Source organism: Rosa chinensis, chromosome 6 (assembly GCF_002994745.2).
Source record: "Rosa chinensis cultivar Old Blush chromosome 6, RchiOBHm-V2, whole genome shotgun sequence".
Classification (NCBI taxonomy): Eukaryota; Viridiplantae; Streptophyta; class Magnoliopsida; order Rosales; family Rosaceae; genus Rosa; species Rosa chinensis.
In genome coordinates, this window is record NC_037093.1 from 65,202,525 (window position 1) to 65,223,955 (window position 21,431).

The 21,431-nt window shown below is 38.7% G+C and overlaps 3 protein-coding genes across 3 annotated transcripts; 1 reads left to right on the forward strand and 2 right to left on the reverse strand.

Annotated features, from left to right (window-relative positions):
• The first annotated feature begins 416 nt into the window (after positions 1-416).
• Positions 417-4,083, forward strand: LOC112174773 (leucine-rich repeat receptor-like serine/threonine-protein kinase SKM1). The gene is made up of 3 exons (XM_024312584.2): positions 417-547; positions 706-3,296; positions 3,451-4,083. Exons 1-3 carry the CDS (start codon positions 537-539, stop codon positions 3,810-3,812), a joined length of 2,964 nt encoding a protein of 987 aa, XP_024168352.1. The 5' UTR covers positions 417-536; the 3' UTR covers positions 3,813-4,083.
• Positions 4,084-9,329: 5,246 nt separating this feature from the next.
• Positions 9,330-14,885, reverse strand: LOC112169831 (homeobox-leucine zipper protein ATHB-8). Its single transcript, XM_024306887.2, has 19 exons — positions 14,500-14,885; positions 14,167-14,412; positions 13,885-14,044; positions 13,655-13,755; positions 13,464-13,554; positions 12,983-13,078; positions 12,771-12,884; positions 12,571-12,654; positions 12,320-12,475; positions 12,146-12,220; positions 11,912-12,018; positions 11,635-11,824; positions 11,235-11,420; positions 11,016-11,099; positions 10,696-10,830; positions 10,257-10,582; positions 10,071-10,170; positions 9,812-9,961; positions 9,330-9,649 (listed from the first exon to the last, which is right to left on the reverse strand). The coding sequence occupies exons 2-19, from the start codon at positions 14,397-14,399 to the stop codon at positions 9,503-9,505; spliced, it is 2,535 nt and encodes an 844-aa protein (XP_024162655.1). The 5' UTR covers positions 14,400-14,412; positions 14,500-14,885; the 3' UTR covers positions 9,330-9,502.
• Positions 14,886-17,944: 3,059 nt separating this feature from the next.
• Positions 17,945-20,252, reverse strand: LOC112169832 (thioredoxin-related transmembrane protein 2 homolog). The gene is made up of 9 exons (XM_024306889.2): positions 19,924-20,252; positions 19,764-19,820; positions 19,596-19,665; positions 19,470-19,511; positions 19,284-19,357; positions 19,100-19,170; positions 18,850-18,935; positions 18,663-18,772; positions 17,945-18,175 (listed from the first exon to the last, which is right to left on the reverse strand). The coding sequence occupies exons 1-9, from the start codon at positions 20,125-20,127 to the stop codon at positions 18,113-18,115; spliced, it is 777 nt and encodes a 258-aa protein (XP_024162657.1). The 5' UTR covers positions 20,128-20,252; the 3' UTR covers positions 17,945-18,112.
• Positions 20,253-21,431: the final 1,179 nt, after the last annotated feature.

Sequence of the window (21,431 nt, forward strand, 5' to 3'; positions counted from 1 at the left end):
TTATTTTAATAAGCAAGAATAATTTCAAAACATACTTAATTTTTTTTTAGTTTTGATTGTGCTGCCCTATCACCACGTGGTACATTTGTCCTATGTAAGAATTTATCCTTCAAAATTAACTTTACCGAAAGAAATTACATATGAGAAAGTTGGGAAGTCTTTCAACGGTTACAAAAATCTTATCATTATGGCGTGAGCCAGTCAATCAGTCAAAAAGAGCATTTTAGCAAATAACCCGACAAAATCAGAGGCTTTTTCCAACATCTGTCCCTGTTTCCCTTTCAACCGTTCGTGTTCAAACATCATTCTGAAGAAAGTCAAGGTCCCATATCGTAATTATCCGCAACTTCCGTCCCCATTTCCAGAACCTTAATCTTTCATCTATTTAAGCACTCAAATCTCCCACACACTCTCTCTCACACTACTAACCCTCTTCTTCATCAATTAGTAGTCCAAACTCCAAACCTTCCTCCTCCTCTTCCAATTCACTCAACAAAATCTTCACCATCTTTCAAGCAGCAAAAGCCCTAGTTATTATGAGCTTCAGGTACGTTGCTGACATTTTACTCCGACTTCTTTGATTAGTTCTCTAACTTTATTTCTTCAGATTCCGAATATATTAATGCATGTGGTAGTTCATTATTTGTTTTACTATATTTTCCATGTTTTTCTGTTAAATAACCAATTTATACTCTCTGATTTCAGTGCTTTCTACGTGGATGTTATAACATTCGAGCTGAAGATGGCGAAGAGACCTCGAAGCACTAGTCTCATATGTTGCATGTTGATCATCATGTTCTTAATCTTCCCAAATCATATCTGTGCTTTGGATGGTTATGATGACGCTGAAGTTCAGCTTCTCTTGTCCTTCAAAGCTTCCATCTTCGACGACCCTTCACACTCCCTCTCAAGCTGGAGCAACTCCACCGCCAACAATCTCTGCAACTGGCACGGCGTTACATGCATCGGTGATGTTAACTCGTCGCACGTCAACGTCAACGTCATCGACCTCTCTGGAAGAAACATCTCTGGCAGATTATCATCCTCCCTCTTTCACTTGTCCCACGTCGAAAAAATCGACCTCTCCAACAATCAGCTACATGGCCAACTTCCCCGTGACATATTCACCAGCTCAAATTCTCTCCGACATCTCAATCTCAGCAACAACAACTTGACCGGTCGAATCCCACATGGTTCACTTCCGGGTCTGGAGACACTAGACTTATGTAACAACATGATTTCGGGGAAAATCCCCGAAAACATTGGTTTGTTCTCGAGATTAAAGTTTCTTGATCTTGGTGGTAATGTATTAGCGGGAGAAATTCCAAATTCCATGTCAAATATGTCTAACTTGGAGTACTTGACTTTGGCTTCAAACCAACTAATTGGCAAACTTCCAAGCCAATTAGGCCAAGTCAAGAGCTTAAAGTTGATATACTTGGGCTACAACAATCTCTCCGGCGAAATCCCACAAGAGATTGGTAAGCTTACTGCTTTGATTCATCTCGATCTCGTTTTCAACAATCTCACCGGCCAAATCCCGGACTCTCTAGGAAACCTTACCGAGCTCCGATATCTCTTCCTCTACGGAAACAAGCTCACAGGTCCGCTTCCTAAATCCATTTTTGGTCTTCAAAAGCTTGTCTCACTTGATCTTAGTGAGAATTCTCTTTCGGGTGAGATTCCTGAACTTTTTAGTCAGCTACAAGAACTTGAGATTCTTCATCTTTTCGCAAACAACTTTACCGGAAAGATTCCGAAATCCCTTGCTTCTCTGTCTCGGCTGCAAGTCCTTCAGCTGTGGTCGAACAAGTTCTCAGGGGAGATTCCGAGTGATCTTGGAAAGCAAAGCAATCTCACTGTTGTAGACTTATCTACAAACTACCTCACCGGAAAAGTACCTGATACGATATGCCACTCGGGGAACCTTTTCAAGCTCATCCTCTTTTCCAATTCTCTTGAAGGTGAAATCACAAAAAGTCTGGCTTCTTGCAAGAGCTTAGGCCGAGTTCGAGTTCAAAACAACCGGCTCTCTGGTGAAATATCGGCTGAATTTGTAAAGCTTCCGCTTGTGTATTTCTTGGATATCTCAGGCAATAATTTTTCCGGAAGAATTGATGACAAAAAGTGGGACCTGCCTTCACTTCAAATGCTGAATATCGCAAGAAACAGACTTTTCGGCAACTTACCAGAGTCTTTCGGCAGCGACGAGCTCGAGAACTTGGACTTGTCTGAAAATCATTTATCGGGAAATATCTCCCTGAATTTCCGGAACTTATCGGAGCTGATGCAGTTAAAGCTTTCTCACAATAAGCTCTGTGGTCCCATCCCTCAACAATTGTCTTCATGTAAAAAGCTCGTGGGCCTAGACCTCAGCCGCAACCAGCTCAGCGGCCCAATTCCGGTCAGCCTTTCTGAGATGCCAGTTCTCGGTCAGCTTGATTTGTCCTACAACCAACTTTCCGGCGAAATTCCACGGAACCTAGGCGTGATTGAATCGCTTGTTCAAGTGAATATTTCTCACAACCACCTTCATGGAAACTTGCCGTCCACCGGAGCCTTTCTTGCTATAAATGTGAGCTCGGTGGCCGGAAATGACCTTTGTGGCGGCGACACCACGAGTGGTTTGCCACCATGCAGGAGCAAAAGCGTAAGAAACAACCCCACGTGGTGGTTTATTCTCACTTGCTTTCTCGTTGCTTTAGCTGCTTTTGGTGTTGCTGGTTTTGTCATTGTATACATTCGGAGACGAAAGGATTTGGAGCTAAAAACCGTGGAGAATGAAGATGGAATTTGGAAAATGCAATTCTTTGAGCCCAAAGTTTCAAGATCGGTTTCAATTGAAGATATTTTATCAGCAGCAAAACAAGGTAATATCATTGCAATTGGCAACAAAGGTGCACAATTTGTTGTAAAAGATGATGCTGTGAATTCAATTTCACCAACATTTTGGTCTAAAATGGTGGAATTTGGAAACCTTCGGCACCCCAACATTATCCGGTTGATCGGAATATGTCGTTCAGAAAAGAATGCATATGTCATCCACGAATATTGCGAAGGGAAAGCATTGTGTCAAATTCTGCGGAAGATAAACTGGGAACAACGACGGAAGATTGCCGTTGGGATTGCAAGAGCTCTACGGTTCTTGCATGTTTCTTGCTCTCCGAGTGTTGTCATCGGTTGTGTGTCTCCCGAGCAAGTAATTGTTGACGCAAAAAATGAGCCTCGTCTTCAGTTGAGTCTCCCTGAGTTTAGGGACTCCAAGGGTTTTGCTTCTTCTGCATACGTTTCTCCAGGTACTGACGAACGTTTACTGTCTCTTTTTATATTTCGGACAAGATATTTAAGAATATCATTCATTTTTAACTTTATAATTTAGCAAAATGATATATAGACTACACACTCTTGTAACTAAATCTAATTCTAAAATAGTAATGGCCTTGTTTGCAGAAGCTAAAAACAGCAAAGACTTCACTGAGAAAAATGATATCTATGGTTTTGGTCTAGTCCTCATCGAATTACTGACCGGGAAAAGCCCCGACGACATAGAGTTGGGCGCACACGAGAGCATCGTTGAGTGGGCTCGGTATTGCTACTCGGATTGCCATCTTGATGCGTGGACCGACCCGATGATCCGAGGACACGTGTTTAAGAATCAGAATGAAATTGTTGAAACCATGAACCTAGCCCTTCACTGTACTGCTGGTGACCCCACGGCTAGACCATGCGCAAATGAACTATACAAAACCCTAGACTCTATAACGAAGACAAGTTCTTGTGTTGCAGTAAACTCAGTTTCTTCACCTTTTTGATAGTTTTCAATCCCCAGAGATCTGTGTTCAACCTTTTCTTCTTTTAGCCTTTTTCCTTCTTAATTTCATTGGTTTTTCTGGTAACGTAATGTATGTGTTAATTAATTAATTATCACCTTTTGTGTATTAATTTGTAACATAAGGTGTTAATTAATTGTTAATAGCTCATATGTATTGTTTGATGGTATGTTTAACATACTATACTGAGTGTAAAATTGTAGATATATAAGGTTACTAGCTAAATTTTACCTAGATTCTATGGCTGTATATGAATTTTCCCTACGAATTAATTAATCATAATCATACATGACACAACTTCAACATCTTGTATAGATCGATCAGATCCAAAAGAAGAAGAAAAAGTAATGAATAGTAGCTATATTAGATATGTTCGAGCTTCGAATATGCAATACATCACTACCTCTACGATCCCTTTCTTTATGGCTTGCAAGAGAAAGGAAACGGGACCATTGTTAATCTAGCTATATCGTAGGACAGTCTTTCACTCTTTCAGACTTTCCCCTATAAATTGGTGAAAGAATAAATCTCCAGAAAGGTGTGGGTAAAACTTGGAAGCTTACATCCTAACAGAGACCAAGTTACTTTCGTTAATCATTTGACCAAAATTACTATATTTACCATTGCATATCTGTTCTGTGATTTTTCCTTTTGAGATTTCCCTAGCTGTACCACTTTAGTCATAGACAAAGAGAAACTGTGGCGACTGAAAGGTCGAGATCAGGAGTTAGGTCAAAGAACAAACAAACACAAGCAGGCCAGGACAACGTATAATTCTGATGGTGCCAAGACGATTTTATTTGCTTTGTTCCATTGTCGGACATTCTTTTGAAATAGGAACAGGGCCAAAGGAACAATTTGTATACAGTCATGCACAAAGCTGCAGATCTATATGTCTACGTACTTACGTATAAAAGCTCAGTTAGCTAATTATAGACAGTGAAGAAACAAACCTTTTCCCTTTTTGTCACACTTCAATATCAGTTGTCTCTTCCTTTTTCTTTACAATCAGTGGTCAAAGGTTTTTACAATATAATTAAGCATGCCTTATGAAGTATATATTAGTATGTAGTTGAACTAATCAATTACTATGTGCAACTCTAGCTTCTCTTATTATGATGATTGTATTTGTGTTCAAGTACTTATCAAGTATCTTGTTGAATGTTGCGTCAAAAGAAGAAGATCTCGAGTTCAGATGAGTCTGTTTCCGACCTGCAGGGTCATGAGGCAACAATCTTTCTTGTGACCTACCTTTCCTTTTACGTTGTAATCATGTTGTTTAATCAACTAATGAAGGGTTTTAAGTAATTATTTCGTCGTCTTAATTTCTAATATATATTCTCCTCCTATTGGCTAGATCGCTCTAACGAGCAATGATGAAAGTGACGAGAACCCTTTTCCTTTTGTACAGTTTCTCTATCAGCAGCTAGCTGAAGTACTCATGATGATCCATAAGCTAGCTAGGGTTAAAATAGTTAGAAGATTCCATCTCTAAAGATGAGTCTAAACACATGAGTTTAAACGAGCTGACATTTTCAGGACCAAATTCACATATACCCCAGCTCAGTTTTTGCTGGCATATCATATATTTGAAGCAGCTGCTGCCTTTCGTCTCAAAAGCCTCGAGATCTCAATGATGGTAGTTCTTGGAGACCATGCAAAAGTACTCTCTTTAGTTTGGCCTTCTCTGTTATTTCTTTCTTTCCAATTCAAAAAGCTCCTTTTACAGTTTTACTATCTTTATGTAAATGTCTTCTTGATCGATCGAAGTCTTTACATGCATTTTAATTTCAATTATCCCTTTTGGATTACTTTGTAGATCGAAAAAAAAATTCGTGTGTGTTTCTTTGATTTAAAGCAAGTAGGGTTTTGTTTACAATGACGGAATGATAACATCTAATTGGATACACGTGCATCGATCCCATCGCATAGCATATCACAGCAAGAACCCACTAAATCAAACATAATTCCAAAACTACATAGTTGATAACTGAACGCTACCAAAATCGAGAGAGGCCAGGGGCAAAAATTTTCACTAAGCCGGTCGTCATGAGTAAACTTAAGTTACTCACTTGGGAGGTCAAACTCTTAATAATTATCGTAATAGGTGCATCGCATAAAGATTAGCTTTTGGGTTCTTCAAGTTAAACCCACCGATTGAGAACAGGGTTGAATGTGAGAGTCTAGTGAGGCAACCACCACAGCCATCAAAATCTCAAGGGCCGGCCAACAAGTCAAACTTCGGTCGAGTTTGAACTTAGGTTTTAGTTTTCGCCTTTTTAGCTAGTTTAATGGTCTGCCTAATTGACTCCAATGATCTGAAGTCTGCGCCTGATTGTTAACAATTAGTCTTAAACTCTATGATTTATAAATATGGAGTTCGTAGTGGTGCTCACGTTCCCACAATTTGCTTATTACATTTCTTGATCCGGAGATTGGAGTGCAGAAAACAAATATAAGAGTGCACATATCGTTCTCAAAAGCTGCATCCCTTGCAATCAATTCTTTTAGAACAGTCAGTCTGGGAGAAGCTTAGGATGGACAAAAAAGAACAAAAGTTTAATAGCTAGTGATGGATTCAGAGAATATATTAGTGGAGTAGTTGAATGACATAACTTAGCTATCACATAATGAAATGCATGTCCTTGTTCTTAGCTTGTAGACGTAATAACGTAACGATCTATTAATTAATTGGCTATCAATCGAATCACGTAATTCTTGTGTTCTGTGTTTGTGGATTGATGCAAATTACACATGAGAGTATATATATTCTGCTTGAAGCTACGATCAATCGTTCGTCACATATTGAATGGTGGGGTAAGAGATAGCTTATCAGATTACCTAAATAAGAAGTTTAATGTGACAATAAAGAGTACTTGATAGAAATGATTACATCTTAACTAAATAAATTAAAGAATGAGCAATGTGATGGCATGATGGATCTATTACATATTGATTAAGTGTGGTTGCTAGCTTTTACTTTCTTTTTTTCTTGAAAGAAAAGATTGGAATTATTGGAGGGACAGATTTGTGCTCGATGAAAATAACGTACACTTCTTAGTTTGAGAAAGAGAGTGTTGATGGATGAGGATGCATGCATCGGTCTTCACTGCGGGATATTCCGGAGTAACCATGAAGTATTAGCAAGATTTGGTAGTTAAACCGAATCCTTAAGCTCATATTGATCTCTACTTGGTCTCTCTTCTTGATCATGGGGAAGACAAGAAAATGCAGGTGTTTTTTTTGGGGACAAAATCATAAAAATAGAAGAATAAGAAATGTAAAAATTTACCAATATTTATTATAATTATGTGTGTATGTGTATCACTTCATTCATATGTTGTGATGCATTAGAACAAGTGACAATATAATTTTTGATCCATTTTTGAATCTAACGTGTGATTTGAATGTATAATAAAATTAACAGAATACAACATCTGAGATTCTGAGTACAATGATACATGCACTAAATGTATACATGCACAAGGGTAATTACTTGATCTTTTCTTATTACAAAAAAAGGTGAATATTTGATAATGAGAATCATACATCCTTCAAAATAATTTTAATCTTCAAAGATTTCTTTAGATAATTCTGAGGCAAAAATTAGCCGTTTCCATTAGGTACCACTCGAGTCTAAACTCAAGTCCAAACACAAAGCTGGTGAGAGACTTCGTTTTTTTAGTAATTTTTTTTATAGGAGGCTTTTTTTTTTTTTTAATAAATATAGGAGGCTTTTAATGACGACCCGTTTATAAGCATAGGTGCATATTTTTTTATATGGGCTTTTATCAACGAACAGTCGAACATGTGGTCAGTAGAGATGTGTTTATTTTTATATATTTTATGCATGGTTTTAACGACAAAATATGAGAAATTTTGAAAAATGACATCTTTTGGTTATTCAATTTGATTTTTAACCTTCTTAAAACATTTTTAAAATGACCACATATAATGGTACATGATTACCCTTATGCTTAATCTAGGGTTCCAAAATCCATTTATTTTCTCCTATTTTTCAATTCCCACAACTTCTCCAATTATTATTACTACAGTATTATCTTCTTTTTTTCACTCTTCTCATATATACATTTGTGGCCATTTTCTTTAATTGTTGAATAATCTTATATAATTGGTTAATGCAGATATGGCTATAGGCCTATAGCTATGTTGTAGTACTAGTTTCCAATATCAATGAAAACTCATTAGTGCCTCTGTTCTGCTTTATTTTGCTTTATTTGGCCACAAATGTATATTGATCAATCATGTATGTGGATTCCATTTCAAGAGCGTTAAGTCCATTTTGGTATGATGTTGGACTAGAAGAGATAAAAAATTTGTCGTGTTAAGAACTGTCAAGATGACTTCTTTTAGAATGTATCCATCTCCTTCAACTTATAACTATTCTCTATACTAGGGGATGTCAAACAACATAATAATATTAATCCCCATTAGAAAGATAATTTGGATTTGGATTTCAATTCCAAATCTCAATGATTCAAAATCTATGTAATTGAGATCGGTGTCACCACATAGGAGAATTTCAAACTAGAGATTTCAAAATTGTGTCAGCCACCACTTAATTAGTTTAATTGCTGTGAATTCGTTACAAAAAATCATCCGCAAGCTTTTCTATAACTACATCTGATTATTTGATTTGTCACATAGAGAATTGGAGGGTGGGAAGTGGATGAGGGAGAAAGCTTCAAAGAGAGGAGAGCTAAGAAGATATAGAACAATGGTTTCTTTGGATTTTTTTTAATTGTTAAATTTTTTTTGTGATGACAGAACAATGGTTTCTTTGGATTTAGGAGAAATTATTTCCATTGTGTTGAAGAAGACAATCCAGGAGGGAGAGGTCCAGAGGAGAAACTCTTCATCCATTTTGTGAGCCAATGAACTACAAGTTTTTAAATTTTAATATTGGTTTTTGGGGGAGTTTGGAGATATACAAAGTTAATGAGGCTAATTAGGACTTTTTATCATTCCATATGGTCATGTTTCAACAATGTTGAAAAACAAGGTCATAAATCAACTCATAGGCTCAAAATTGGTTATTTTTCAAAAATTCTCCTAAATTTTTTTTTTTTTCAATTGACAACTTGAGTCTTTTTCCGATGAAATTTTTTTCGACATTGTTATGGTCATTTTCATTTTATTTTATGTGGGAGGCTCTACAAATCTATTGTGGGAACGTGTCCATACAATAACCAATCAGACCTTAGCTAAAGAACAATTTTCTACAGAATAGAAGTATACAAGTTGTCAAAAAAGAAAAGAAGAGAAGAGATAAAGATATCAGCTTTATGTTTGTCCGGAAAAAAAAAATGCCTTTATGTCCAGTATTGGGATGAGTCCTACACCTCTCAGTGTGGTGAACCCCAATGGACCTGAATGTGGACCACTGAAATTTAAATAGTAAAGAACAGTTTATGAACTGAATTGATCCGAAATTATGAGTAACTGTACCGAACATCTTAGAGCTAATGTGTTCAGATCTTTTTAAGAAGAAAAGAAAAGGAAAAGCATTATGATTCATAAATAAAGCATAAAGCATGATACATGGAGTACGATAACCAAAAGAAGAAGGCCCAAAATGCCTTTTGGTTTTTCTAATTTGTAGTTTTTTTTTCTTTCTAAAATCCTATGTTGTGTTGTGTCCAAAGTACTGTTTAAACAAATGACCAGTTGATGAACATGAAGCAGATACAGTGAGCAGTTTCTTCTTCATTCAACACCTTCCACGCCACTGCTCTCTCATAAGAGATTGGTCTTCCCATGCTTGACATGCATATACCACCTTGTAGACACATAAAACCCTAGCAAAAATAAAGATTAATTAGTCACTTAAATCCCCCAAAGGCATTTGTTTTTTCTCAGCAATTAGTTCATATTTCGTAACAGAATCTAGTGTTGTTGTATAAGATTTCAATTTCTCTAATGCTTCTTTTAATTTCCTTTGCCAGAAGTCAATACCATACCTGCTGCATGATCTGTGGGAACTCAGTAAACAGGATCTTCCTTCCATTGTCATCGAAAATCTTTTCCAGTGTAATGTCTTGAAGTGCAACCAAGGTGGTCTCAAGCATGTCGAGGCCTGCCTGGTTTGCAAATGTAAATACTGGCAAAGCCTGCAAAAACCAGTGAAAATAGATTATGGCATTGAAAAGACCTTGAGCATATATCATAGGCTGGAAGGATTATTTCAGCCTATCAAAGCAAAGAAATGGATGTATATACCTTCAAAGAGCAGCATAAGATTGCATCCGAGTGATGCCACAGGGATTTGAGAATGGACTCGCTTCCTTCGCTTTTTAGTAGTTCTACCCCTAGATAGCACCTGAAAAGATGAAGAATTAACATCTTGCAATCACTGTTGTACATACAAGAATCTGTCCTATGTAATCGTATTGTCATCTTACTCACCTATAGCTCTGACAGATCCAACCAGCCAGTGTTTGTGCTTCAGGAGTGCCAGGTGGTGGGCGAAAACCAGTATGAGAACCAAAACGAGAAGGGGAGAGTGCCAGTGCCACCCTCTGCACTGCTGCTATAATACTACGGATATACTGCCTTGCCATGGACGCTACATTATCTTGAAGATGAATTTCAAATGCAAATTGGAATGCTATTGTCATAACAGATTTTGTATTCCCACAGTGACCAGCATTATCACCAGATGATCTGTTTCCTGTCGGTCCAATTTCAAGAGCAGAGGCAAGATCAAGCGTACGGTTTGGACTGGGGGCATCCTGCATAACACATAAGACCATAAGAAAGCGCAAAAACATCAAACTGAAACGGAGGGAAAATAAAATCTATAACAAGCAAGTTCTATAATAAATCAAATAAGATAAGTGGTTACCATGTGAGAATCAAGAGGAATGATGCGAAAACCAGATGGTAGAATTGGAGCATCATCAGAAAAAGAGGCATCAATAGGAGCAAAGACAAGCTCGGCACAGGTGCCAACAGCATTTTCATCCACTCCACTACACAGCTGGAACCAGCAACCACAGAAAGATTAAAACTCAATAACCAATGTCTACAAGTGTTCAAGTTGAACCACAAAAACCTCACCAAAAAAAGTAGACTGGAACTCCTCAGATAGAAGTAGTAACCATTTAGAGAATGATAGCATACCATACTGCAAGAATTATAAGGAAAAGGAAATAGTAAACTTACTTGCAAGAGGAAAATGTCAGCTGCAGGCATCATCATATCGTCCCGGTAGTGACCCATATTTTCAATCTTAATGACCTCCATGAACTGTTTGCATATACCAAAAACATGTCAAACTTTAGACAGCATATTGCTATACAAAAAAAAAAAAAACATTAGATACTATATTACTGACAGTATTTGTTTCACATTGGTCGGGATAATTAAATACCAAACACCTACCTCTTCATGTTCTATTGTGTGAGCCAGTGGAAGAATAACTTGATCCCCGAAACTTCCAGCTCGAGAACCTAGCATGCCACATGGACCAGCTTTAATAGCAGCAGCTGAATACGCATCAATACTTCTGTCAGCCCACTCTGATCGGTGTTCTCGCAAGAATCTAAGAAGTATGGCTGGAGGCACATTCTACAGGAAAAAAAGAAACCACATGAGTTCATATTAAAATTCAGAAGATAATGGATAAACAGAACATGACCAGCACATTTCTTATGTTGAATTGTTGTAAAGTAGAAGCAAAATGATTTGAAATGTGCCTCCTTCAATCCAGTATAAGTTGTTCACATTTCCAAGTAATTTCTTAGAAATTATTGCAACTTAGTTGTGTTATCAAAATCCTTACTTGGAGTAACATAGATGCTTTGGCACATAACACTGCATTGCTCATAGATGGAACTCCATTGGCATAAAGATTCGCACCCATCATCTTGCCTGGAGACGAGTTCACAAGAAGGGTAATGTCATCAACACCATCACTTTCTAAAATAGACCATCCCTCATCTGTAAACCCATTCACTGCTTCGTTGAAACCCCTGCAATACAAAAATTAGAAGATGTCGTAAGTAAAAGTTCATCGACCAATCCAAGGAACAATTTTGAGATCAAATCATAACACGCACTTGCTCAATCTTTGACTAAGAGCGCGCAGAGCTGCAGGCCTCCTTCCCCAACCATTGGAATTAGGCTGAGAAACTTCTTGAGAAATCTGCCTCAAATTGCGTAAAGCCTGAAAGAAGAAAAGAAGAACATCAGGTTTCATTTCTCCAAACATTGTTAAGCTCATTTCCTACTATTAATCTATATAGATTACTACGTGATGCTAAAAGCTATCAGACAGAAGAAAACAGTCTTACCGCCATAGTTGTCTTCTGAGCGAGAAGTGTTGAAGACTCATAAAGCGGGCGCAAGACTTCAGGTACACTCCAAGGCTACGTTAAAGTAAATCACATGCGTCAGAACTGTAAACCAAGGAATTAATTTGCTTCAATATATAGAGCAACTGAGCAACCCTATATTGTATTGCATACCTCTAAATCCATATGATCAACAATGTGGATGATTGATCCACCACCTTCACAAGGTCTAATTAGATACCCACTCGGAAGCATTTCTGCTCTCACAAAATTCTGCACCGGTGGCATACTTGGACCATTTTGAGTGTTGTTAAGTGATCTTTCACAGACCTATCATCATTCACACCAAATTATAACTGTTCTTACAAGAAAAGACAGAAAGAAAAAAAAACATTGATGCTTGTGTGAAAAATAGATCAACATACCACAAGACTACCATCTTCCAAAACAGATGTATAGCGCAGCAACCAGAAGTCGCGAGCTGGTGCCAAAGTTGTGGGTGCATAGAGCTAATTGAGAGACAAATTACATTCCAGATTAATTTGTGTTAAGCAGGTCTGAGGTTCTAGCAGTTATAAAACAGAAATGGCAACACACAAAACAGACATTTTTGCAAACACCTTACCTGCATGTAAAGCAGTTCAATGGTTCCACCATTTCCAGTGGACAACACGTTTAGCACATCCACAGATCGACAGTTACGGAACCACGAGGGTCGATCTTTAAGGATTTCAGAGACCTGTATGTATGTTCACAACAATCATTGGTCAATCTCTTCATAAATTACTGCACCAACATTACTACTTCAATTACCAGACCAGGTGGAGAAGAACTCACCCTTGTAGGTTCTAGACCCACCAGGCCGCAAGCACGTGCTGCCACACCGGTGCAACCGTGAGAAATAGCAACGATTCCAATGGAATCCGGACCAGGCTGTGCAGATCAAAATTAATAAGGTATGGAATTTGGGATCATAACCAACATTTAATTACTTAAATCTTTTTGCAAACATTTATCAATTTTGTTCAAAGTATTAGACTTTTTAATAACCAGAGCTGCCGCTTAGCAGAGCACTTTAAAAGCCTGCACCTTTCTTTCCACAAAAACAATATTCTATTTCCTCCATTGAAGAAAAAGAGCAAAATGATGGGGGGACCAAAAGGAAAAGGCAAAGATTGGTATGCCCAAAAATTAAGATGATGAGGCTTGAATGTTGCTTACAAGGTTAGCAAACCCCTTCTTGATAATCACAAAAGAATGAATGAAAATGAAACCGAAGGCGAAAGGAAGAAGAGGAAGGAGAATGAGAAGTAATTACCTTCATACCAGGCAATTGGACCCACTCCACAGCAGTTCCAGTGGCCTTTGAAAGAAACTCTGCTAAAGTCTCCTCTGCAATGGACAAAAGTCTAGCACAAAAACACATAGAACAATCAACAACCAGAGCCCAGAAACACATCAGGGTAAAAACTCTGAAAATCACGGGTGAGTGCAAGTGACACTACTTACCCAGCAGGGCTGGCATCCCTCGGTGGATGCTGAGGAGTCAAATGGTGTTGACCACTTGTCACCACCGACTCACAACTTGTGTCTGTTGTGGCCAGAGTCGTCTGCAACACACATGAACCACCAAAGTTAATGTGATGTGATTAAAGATTGCACCTTTTTTTCACAACTCCATCGTATATCCTTCACAAAACAAAACGAAACGAAATCTTTTCCTGAATTTCATTACATACATTCTGTGTCTGTTGGCGGAAATAGCTGTTTTCGTAGACCAAGTGCGACACCTGTTTCTGCAACCTATCGTTTTCCTCCATCAAAAGCTTGTTCATCGCCGTCAGCTTTCTGTTCACCGTTTGCAATCTAGACGCCTCTTTCCTCTGCTTCTCTCTACACCTGTTATGAATTCAAAGCACGTACAAACCAAAAAAAGGAACAAAGATCGATCACAAAATTCACGCTAGCTTTCAAATAAAACAACAACCGGCCGTAAAAGCAAACCGGAGGGACTAACTGACCTCCGGTTCTGAAACCAGACTTTGATCTGCTTCGGCTCTATGTTGGAGAGAATCGGGCACTCCCGAATGAGCTGCTGCCGGCGCATAGAGCTAGGTTTCGGGCACTCATGGTAGAGCCTCTCCAAGGCTTCTACTTGCTCCGGCGTGTACCTCACGTACTTGCCATTGTCCATTTGCATCTTCATCCCACCACCTCCTAGCTCCTTACACGATGATGATGATGTCACCGCCATGCTAATTAATTAACTGTAAGCGGTTTAAGTCATATGAACGTACGTAAGCAAATGAATTCGCAAAAGGAAACTCGAATCAAAACAAGACATAATCACTCACCGTTTTTCGCTGTCTAATGATGATTGAGAAGATTTTGTTGAAGATGAGAAGGTAGAAATGGCTTGACCATGAATCAAAAGGTGGTGTGTACAATCATACTGAAAACTCAGGGTGCAGGGGAATTTTCTGTGATCTTGTTTTCTCAGCAGGCTATATAAGTGAATAAGAGGAAAGCTGGTTTTAGGATTTCAGGGTGGAAAAGAGAGACACCATGATAGAGGCGAGACAGAGAACAAGAAGAATAATAGCGACCATTTGATTTTGATGGGATATATGTATTTGTTTTCACATCATCATTTTCCTTTTCCTTTTCCTTTTCTTTCACTCTCTTCTCTCATCGACCTGTTGCTTTTGCTGTTGTTATATGCTGCACTTCTCTCACTTCTCTGTTTTGTTTGGTTGGCCCTTTCCAACACTTAAAACTCCTCCTCTCTCTGACTTTGTTCTCTTTTCCCAATAGGACGCAATTGCCCTCCTACTGCCTCATTATCTTCATCTCTGCATGAATGAAACCGGCCAGTGGTAAATCCTCCATTTCTGGTGAGGTGAAAAGTACGTAATAACCAAGGTAAATGAAGTTGAAGGTGAATTGATATGTGAATATGTGGTGTGAAAACAAGAGCTTAAAAGAGTAGAGAGGGCAAAATAATGAGGGCTTTCGCATGCGTCCTAGCTCATTGATTCCATTTCCTGAATCATCATAACCTAATTCCATGCATGGCATACAAACTTTTCTCTAACTTGTTTTGGCTGTGAAGCAATCTATGCATGTTATCATGGCTGTTTTATTATTAGAGACTCCATCTACCTAGTGACATGCACAAGTGTCCAACGCATTGCTTTATAATCAGAATTTAATTATGCAAAAAACTTCCAACCCATAATTGATTCAAACTCTGACATGCATATTCATATTCATCTTGTTTTATTAGCAGATAAGAAACAGTCTTTCACCAACCCAAATTCCAGTCAAATCGATATGGAGACTGTTCAAGGTTGAAAACACAGTCACAAATGGGTAGAAACTTTCGTAGATAATGTTCCTTAGGTAGAAGCTTTGGCACACCAAGATTTGCCAAATGCCGTATATGTCAAAAAAAGCGATTCACTTTCCTCCCACCAATTTTCTTCAAGTAAACAGGTCAATTCAAATTTGGAAAATGTAATTACCAAGTCAATCATGAATGGTCGTCTTCCATCTCCTACCATCAATTTTTCAAACCTCAAATTGCACTCTTCCACTCTTCAAAAGTTGGCCGTCACTAAAGATGTGGAAGAAAAAAGAGTAAATAAGAAAATAACCACACCTATCCTTTCTTACGTGATTGGTTAAGATTAGAAACTAATGGCAGACCAAACTAAGTGGGTGTTTGATTATACAAACTTCCAAATCTTAAGATAGACTTAAAAATTCAAATATAATCTAATTTCCCCTCAATGGTGTACACTTTTTTGCCCATTATGTAAGTTGCAAGAGACCCTAAAAAGCTTAAGCACGTCCTATTGAATATTAATCCAAGCTTAAAAACTTGAAAGATAAGGCACCAATGGCCCTAACCTAACACAAAAAAGAAAACTAAAGCAATGGTTTTGAAGTTTTTTACCTTCTCTCTCTCTCTCTCTCTCTCTCTCTCTCTCTCTCTCTCTCTGTTTTTACAAGGTCAACGGCGGTGACATTATCATGTGGGCTGGGCCGGTAAAAAGCACTGGGCCACTCCCCAGCTAGTAGGATAGAGAAGCGTGCCACCAAAGATATGTATGTTTCTTCAGCGCTTGACACTTGTAGCGTGCGATTGACGCCAGAGGACCAGTGTGGTCCCACACGTGTGGCCCCCGCACGCGTGGAGAGAGAGAGTGTGTGTCTCTCACCCGCACCTTTACAACGTGCTCCTCACCTTTCTTGGCCGTCGGAAAGAAGGATTCGACGGGGGTACCTCACGCGCCGGTCGGGTGAGGGGAGAGGGGGTGGGGACCACTGGGAACAGTACGCGTGTCGCTATCTTTCGGTGTGTCAGAGTGACATTCTCTTGTTATCGGGATTCGTGAGTGAGATTGTGAGTTGTTTTGGGCTTTACCTTCGTCAACGTAACGGACTCTCAACACTTTTGATCTGTTCCGTTCCTCCTTTACTGTGACACGACGCACCTCTGTCCCCTTGTCCGCCCAATTTTACTTCTTTTTAGTGTATTACCCTCCCATTTTCCCCTTCACACAGCTGCCGCATCTTTTGCTTGTGCCAAATGCCAATCAATTTATACTCGATATTAAGAGTCAGAAGGTTCTATGATATCTCAGTATCTCATCTCTAGAAGCTTTCACATACATGAATATCGAAGCTTCACATACATGAATTATTTGGTTTAACTCCTAGAGTACATCATAAGTATTTACGTCTTTCATATACAAAAATACTGTAAATTTTTTATTTTGAACTGATTTATAGTCAATCTCTCAACATTGCGAGTCAAGATGTTCTATGATGTCACTAAAATATTAAAGCTTCAGATATATGATCGAATTGTTAGATTAGTTTCATTTGTGGAGTACATCATAATTGTTACGTCCTACATGTAAAATTACTGTTAAGTTTTTTTTTTTTTTATAACCGTCGCTCTCTCAACATTACAAGTCGGGTTGTCGGAATGTTTACTGATGTCTTCAAATTATTGAAACTTCATATATATATATATATATATATATATATAACATTTGATTAGTTACTTATAGAATACAATAAAAGCGTTAACGAATTACATCTCGAAAAAGTGTGAAAATTTTGCTTTAAGCCTTTTTATACTGGATTTCTCAATCTCTTCCTGATAAAGGGGAGAGTGAGAGCAGGTCGCACGCGAAGCACAAGCGGGAGTAGGAAGCAGGCAAGGGAGTAAAAGCTGTAGATTTGTGAAGATAGTTAGGGGTACATCACCAAGCACAAGTAAATGGGGAGTGTGGAGATAAAGGTACAGGCAGCGTGAGCCGACAACCAAATAATGGAGGGATCCACAGAGCGGCGTAGACCTAGGGTAAGAGATTGTGGGGGCCCAGATCAATGTACAACAAGAATGTAGGTGACCGGTGATTATCTGATGATTGATACGTTTCCGTCATGATTTGTTATTCCTCCTCGCCGCTCAATCACAATCACAATCACATTTTTTTTTGTTTTGATGATTTTTAAAATTTCCAAGGTGGCGAATATTCGACAGCGACACTTTAATCAAAGTTATTAACTATTCAAGCGGCTAGCCGCCGCTGCGGCTGACGTGGCGGTGGAGATGTGACCGGTTTTTTTTTAAAATTTAGCAGCTGACGATTAAGTGACGACTCCATGAGTTGGTGCCCTTCGTTTTAGGGCCTTCTTTTGGGCTTAGGCCCATCCGAAGATAAAAAGAGAGATCTCGAACAACCAATGATCCATAAAAGCTATCATAGATATACCCGAATCTTGGATCGAACAGAAGTGGAAAGTTTTTCTATAAAATGGGGGAAAAAGAGAATAAATGTCAGGAAGACATGTTCTTTACATCTCAAAGCATATATGATCGTACAAAGATGAACCAAAATTGGAGGCACTAATACTGCAGAGTATACAGTATGAATTGATGTCAAATACCTATTTACCATTTATATACTCAAGAAGGTGCAGGTCAAGTTTGAAGTACCGCGAAAGAAATCTCTGCAACACAAACAATTTATCCATATTCTCATCAGAAAATCGCGTCAACTTAACAAAGGCCATATAAACATATTGACTACGCTTTTGCATGAAGTCATTGTAAACTAGGATATGGTTTGCCGGAAATTCATACATCAATACAAAACTGGTTGAACTATAACCTACTGTAGTTTGATGTGTTATCAGGATTCAGGAATCAAGGACTGAACTTGACTAATTTAATATGTTATTATGAAAGTCAAGATGATTAAATTAAAGTAAACTAAACCAAGTATCTGGTCTCTATGCGATAAAATAATCTGAGACTAGATATGTTGAAACTACCACATGTCATTACTGATTAGTTTAGCAGCATACACAACGCTTTCTATTCAACCGTAGTGAAAAAGGCTAGGAAATCTAAGTTGGATACGAAAAGGAACCATGGGGTGCCGCCATTAGAAGCAAGCAAATTGCCTGCCATCTCAGCAATTAAATGTTCGCGTACCTTTGTTATGGGGGAATGAGAACCTTTTGATTCAACATCTAAGTCCGGATAGCGAGCAACTTCAGATCCATGCGAGAATAATATATAAGCAGGAAGTTGACCCATGCTTCCTGCAGGTTAATAGTAATCTATCAAATCGAAGGAAACAGGAACAATCAAGTAGCATTCCAAATTACATATCATTTACCAGAGAGTGATATTCCAAAAAACTGTGCAGCATTTGGGAAGAGGCCAAGGTTAACTATTCCAAAAGAAAAGCTTTTGTTTGAATATCTGTCAATGAGGATGTATAAGCAACCACGCTATTTGGTAATAACTATTAACAAGCCTTGCGAAAGCAATTTAAGGAGCAGACGTAAAATGATCCTAACAGGAATAAATACAGCTTCAAATACCACGCTCTCTCAACATAATGGTTTACCAGGTGATGAACTTACGTGATTGAAAGCTCAGGAAAGCACCGACTTGAGCGTATGCAAGAAGGTGAATATGCAGCACGAAATTCAACCTGATCATGTCATTCACTAAATATATCAAGGGAAATCACTCTTTTCCTAAAGCCACTAGCATTATGCACTTATTGGTATGCTGTCCAAAGCTCAATGCAGTGGAACCACTTACCAGCCAAAGTCTCGATGTGCTCCCTTCGGTCAGCAAGCTTTCCAGCTGCAATGGTGTTATTTTACTGGAAGTACCTAACAGAAATCGCAAAATTGAAATACCAAAAGCAACTTTGAGTTTATTACATCATATAGGAAGCCAAACTTGTAATTCATAAATACGAAATGAGTATAGTATCTTGATTACCTAATTTTTTAAAGGCCGGCTGTTGTGTGAAAATATATATACCTGCAGTGAAGAAACCACAAAATGTTGCATTTGGAATCAAACATACAACAATGCCGGGCAAAAAAAAAAAAAAAAAAATGGTACCTGCAAATATCACTGTGTACCAGAGAGTCAAGTGGTAATCCATTATCAAAGTAAGGGCAAGAAGAAAAATCTGAAAATAAGCACACGAATCTCATATAAAAAAATAAAAAAAAATCCATTTCCATTTTGTTTGTTAATTACAGTTTTGTTGCTAATTACTGCTCTCACCTTTGCAAAGAAGAGAGTATCAGAAATAAAAGCCTCCCAGTTTTCTTCCCTCACAACCTGCAACAAACAAAACCTATCAAATGAAATGAAATCGAAAAACAAAGAGTTAAGAAAAAATGAGCTCGGAATTTAGTGTAATCGAATAAATAAATAGAGAGACCTTGATGGCAGCGAAGAGACCCAAGGCCAAAGCGGCTTGGATTTCTCGGAGAAAGAGACGGGAGGTGATTTGGGGAGAGCGGACTTGGGCAGCGGAAGTGCGAATTACAAAGTAAGAGAAGAAGGCCAAGAAATGGAGGAGATGGTAGGGCTCTGATACCATCTCGTTTAACAACTCCATTGGTTTGCTTTGCTTCTTCTCCATTCTATGTCTCTCTCTCCCTCACTGCGCGCCCGATCTGATTTTGATTCTGCTTCTGCTTCTGCTTCTGCTTCTAGCTATGAGCTTTCTCACTTCTTCGTCTCAACTTGCAAACCTTGAGAATAATTGTTTGACACTTCTGTTGGATTTATTTGGGCTAAGCCCATACTCTGCCATTCTCTCTAGCCCTCTAGGGGTCTAGATTTCCAAAAGGTGTTAATATCAATGGGTGTATTGGTTTGTTTTTTTTTTTTTTTTTTTTGAAATGTGGATTTTATTAAACGCATGCCAAGATGATTATTACATATCTTTATGCTGTCTTCAACTAGACAGATCAAGAAGTCATAGCAAGAGAACTACTGAGATACATAGAGACAGAACATCTATGTTCAAACTAACCACTCACTTATTTAAAGTGAGCCTATAAACTATGGAAAATAGCAAAGACATAGTAAATAGCATCCTACCACACTGAACTAGATTTTTTCCTTGCCCTTCAAGCTAGAGCTGGGAGGCTTGCCCAAGTACAAAACAATTAGGACTTCTTCAATAGAGACCTTTGTTGCCTTTGTTGTTTTATTTTTGGATCCCAAAGGCCTTCCCCTCTTCTTCTTTGTACTTGGCAACTCAAGTGATGGTTTTGGCAACATAACTTCAGCCGGTACCAACATACCTCCTGGTGTTTCTACAAGGCCCAAAGACTTAGCGCTAAATTTCGAGGAGAATTCAGGCACCCTAACCTTTTTTGGCAGAAGCAACTGGACTTGATCTACCTTCAAGCAAGTCAGACATCAAGAAATGCAATTTTTGTGGGGAGGGAAAAGATCGGCCCCTATTAGCTGGACCATTTGCCTCAACTGGAACAAGAGCAAGGGAGTTCCCATCACTAGGTTCCCTCACACTTGCATTTTTGATGATCAATGACCTCCTTGGCTTGCTGGACTCAAGACCCCCAAACAACGACCTACCCACCGGTGGCAAAATAGGTGTGATGATGCCCTGAAACCTAAAGTTCCCTCCTTGAACTGATGGTCGTGTACTCCAAGAAACTGATGAGTGAGATCAAGTTTACGAGCAACCGATTGTTCCATGGTTTTCATAGCAGATGGCATCATGTTAGGGCTGCATGGGCTTTTCTCATGAAAGACACAAGCACAGTTATCACACATGCCCGCCATATTCTCATACAGAAAGTGCACCTCCTGCTCAACACCCTTGGCAAACTTTAGCGAAGTAGCAAAGTACGGAATCGATATTGGCCATGATAGGCAGCGAGATGGGGTAGAAGATTGGTGGGTGTGGTTGCA

Bases quoted from the DNA above. Each gene is read 5' to 3' on its own strand.
- LOC112174773 (XM_024312584.2), top strand. The intron at 3,297-3,450 runs GTACTGACGAAC...CCTTGTTTGCAG, and splicing joins TTCTGCATACGTTTCTCCAG to AAGCTAAAAACAGCAAAGAC.
- LOC112169831 (XM_024306887.2), bottom strand. From the start codon at position 14,399: ATGGCGGTGACATCATCATCATCGTGTAAGGAGCTAGGAGGTGGTGGG. The intron at 11,825-11,911 runs GTGCGTGTTATG...TTTGTATTGCAG, and splicing joins CTTAGTCAAAGATTGAGCAA to GGGTTTCAACGAAGCAGTGA. The intron at 10,171-10,256 runs GTGAGTAAGATG...TCATCTTTTCAG, and splicing joins TGGATCTGTCAGAGCTATAG to GTGCTATCTAGGGGTAGAAC.
- LOC112169832 (XM_024306889.2), bottom strand. From the start codon at position 20,127: ATGGAGAAGAAGCAAAGCAAACCAATGGAGTTGTTAAACGAGATGGTA. The intron at 18,936-19,099 runs GTAAGTTCATCA...CCTCATTGACAG, and splicing joins TTTCCTGAGCTTTCAATCAC to ATATTCAAACAAAAGCTTTT. The intron at 18,773-18,849 runs GTAAATGATATG...ATTAACCTGCAG, and splicing joins TTTTGGAATATCACTCTCTG to GAAGCATGGGTCAACTTCCT.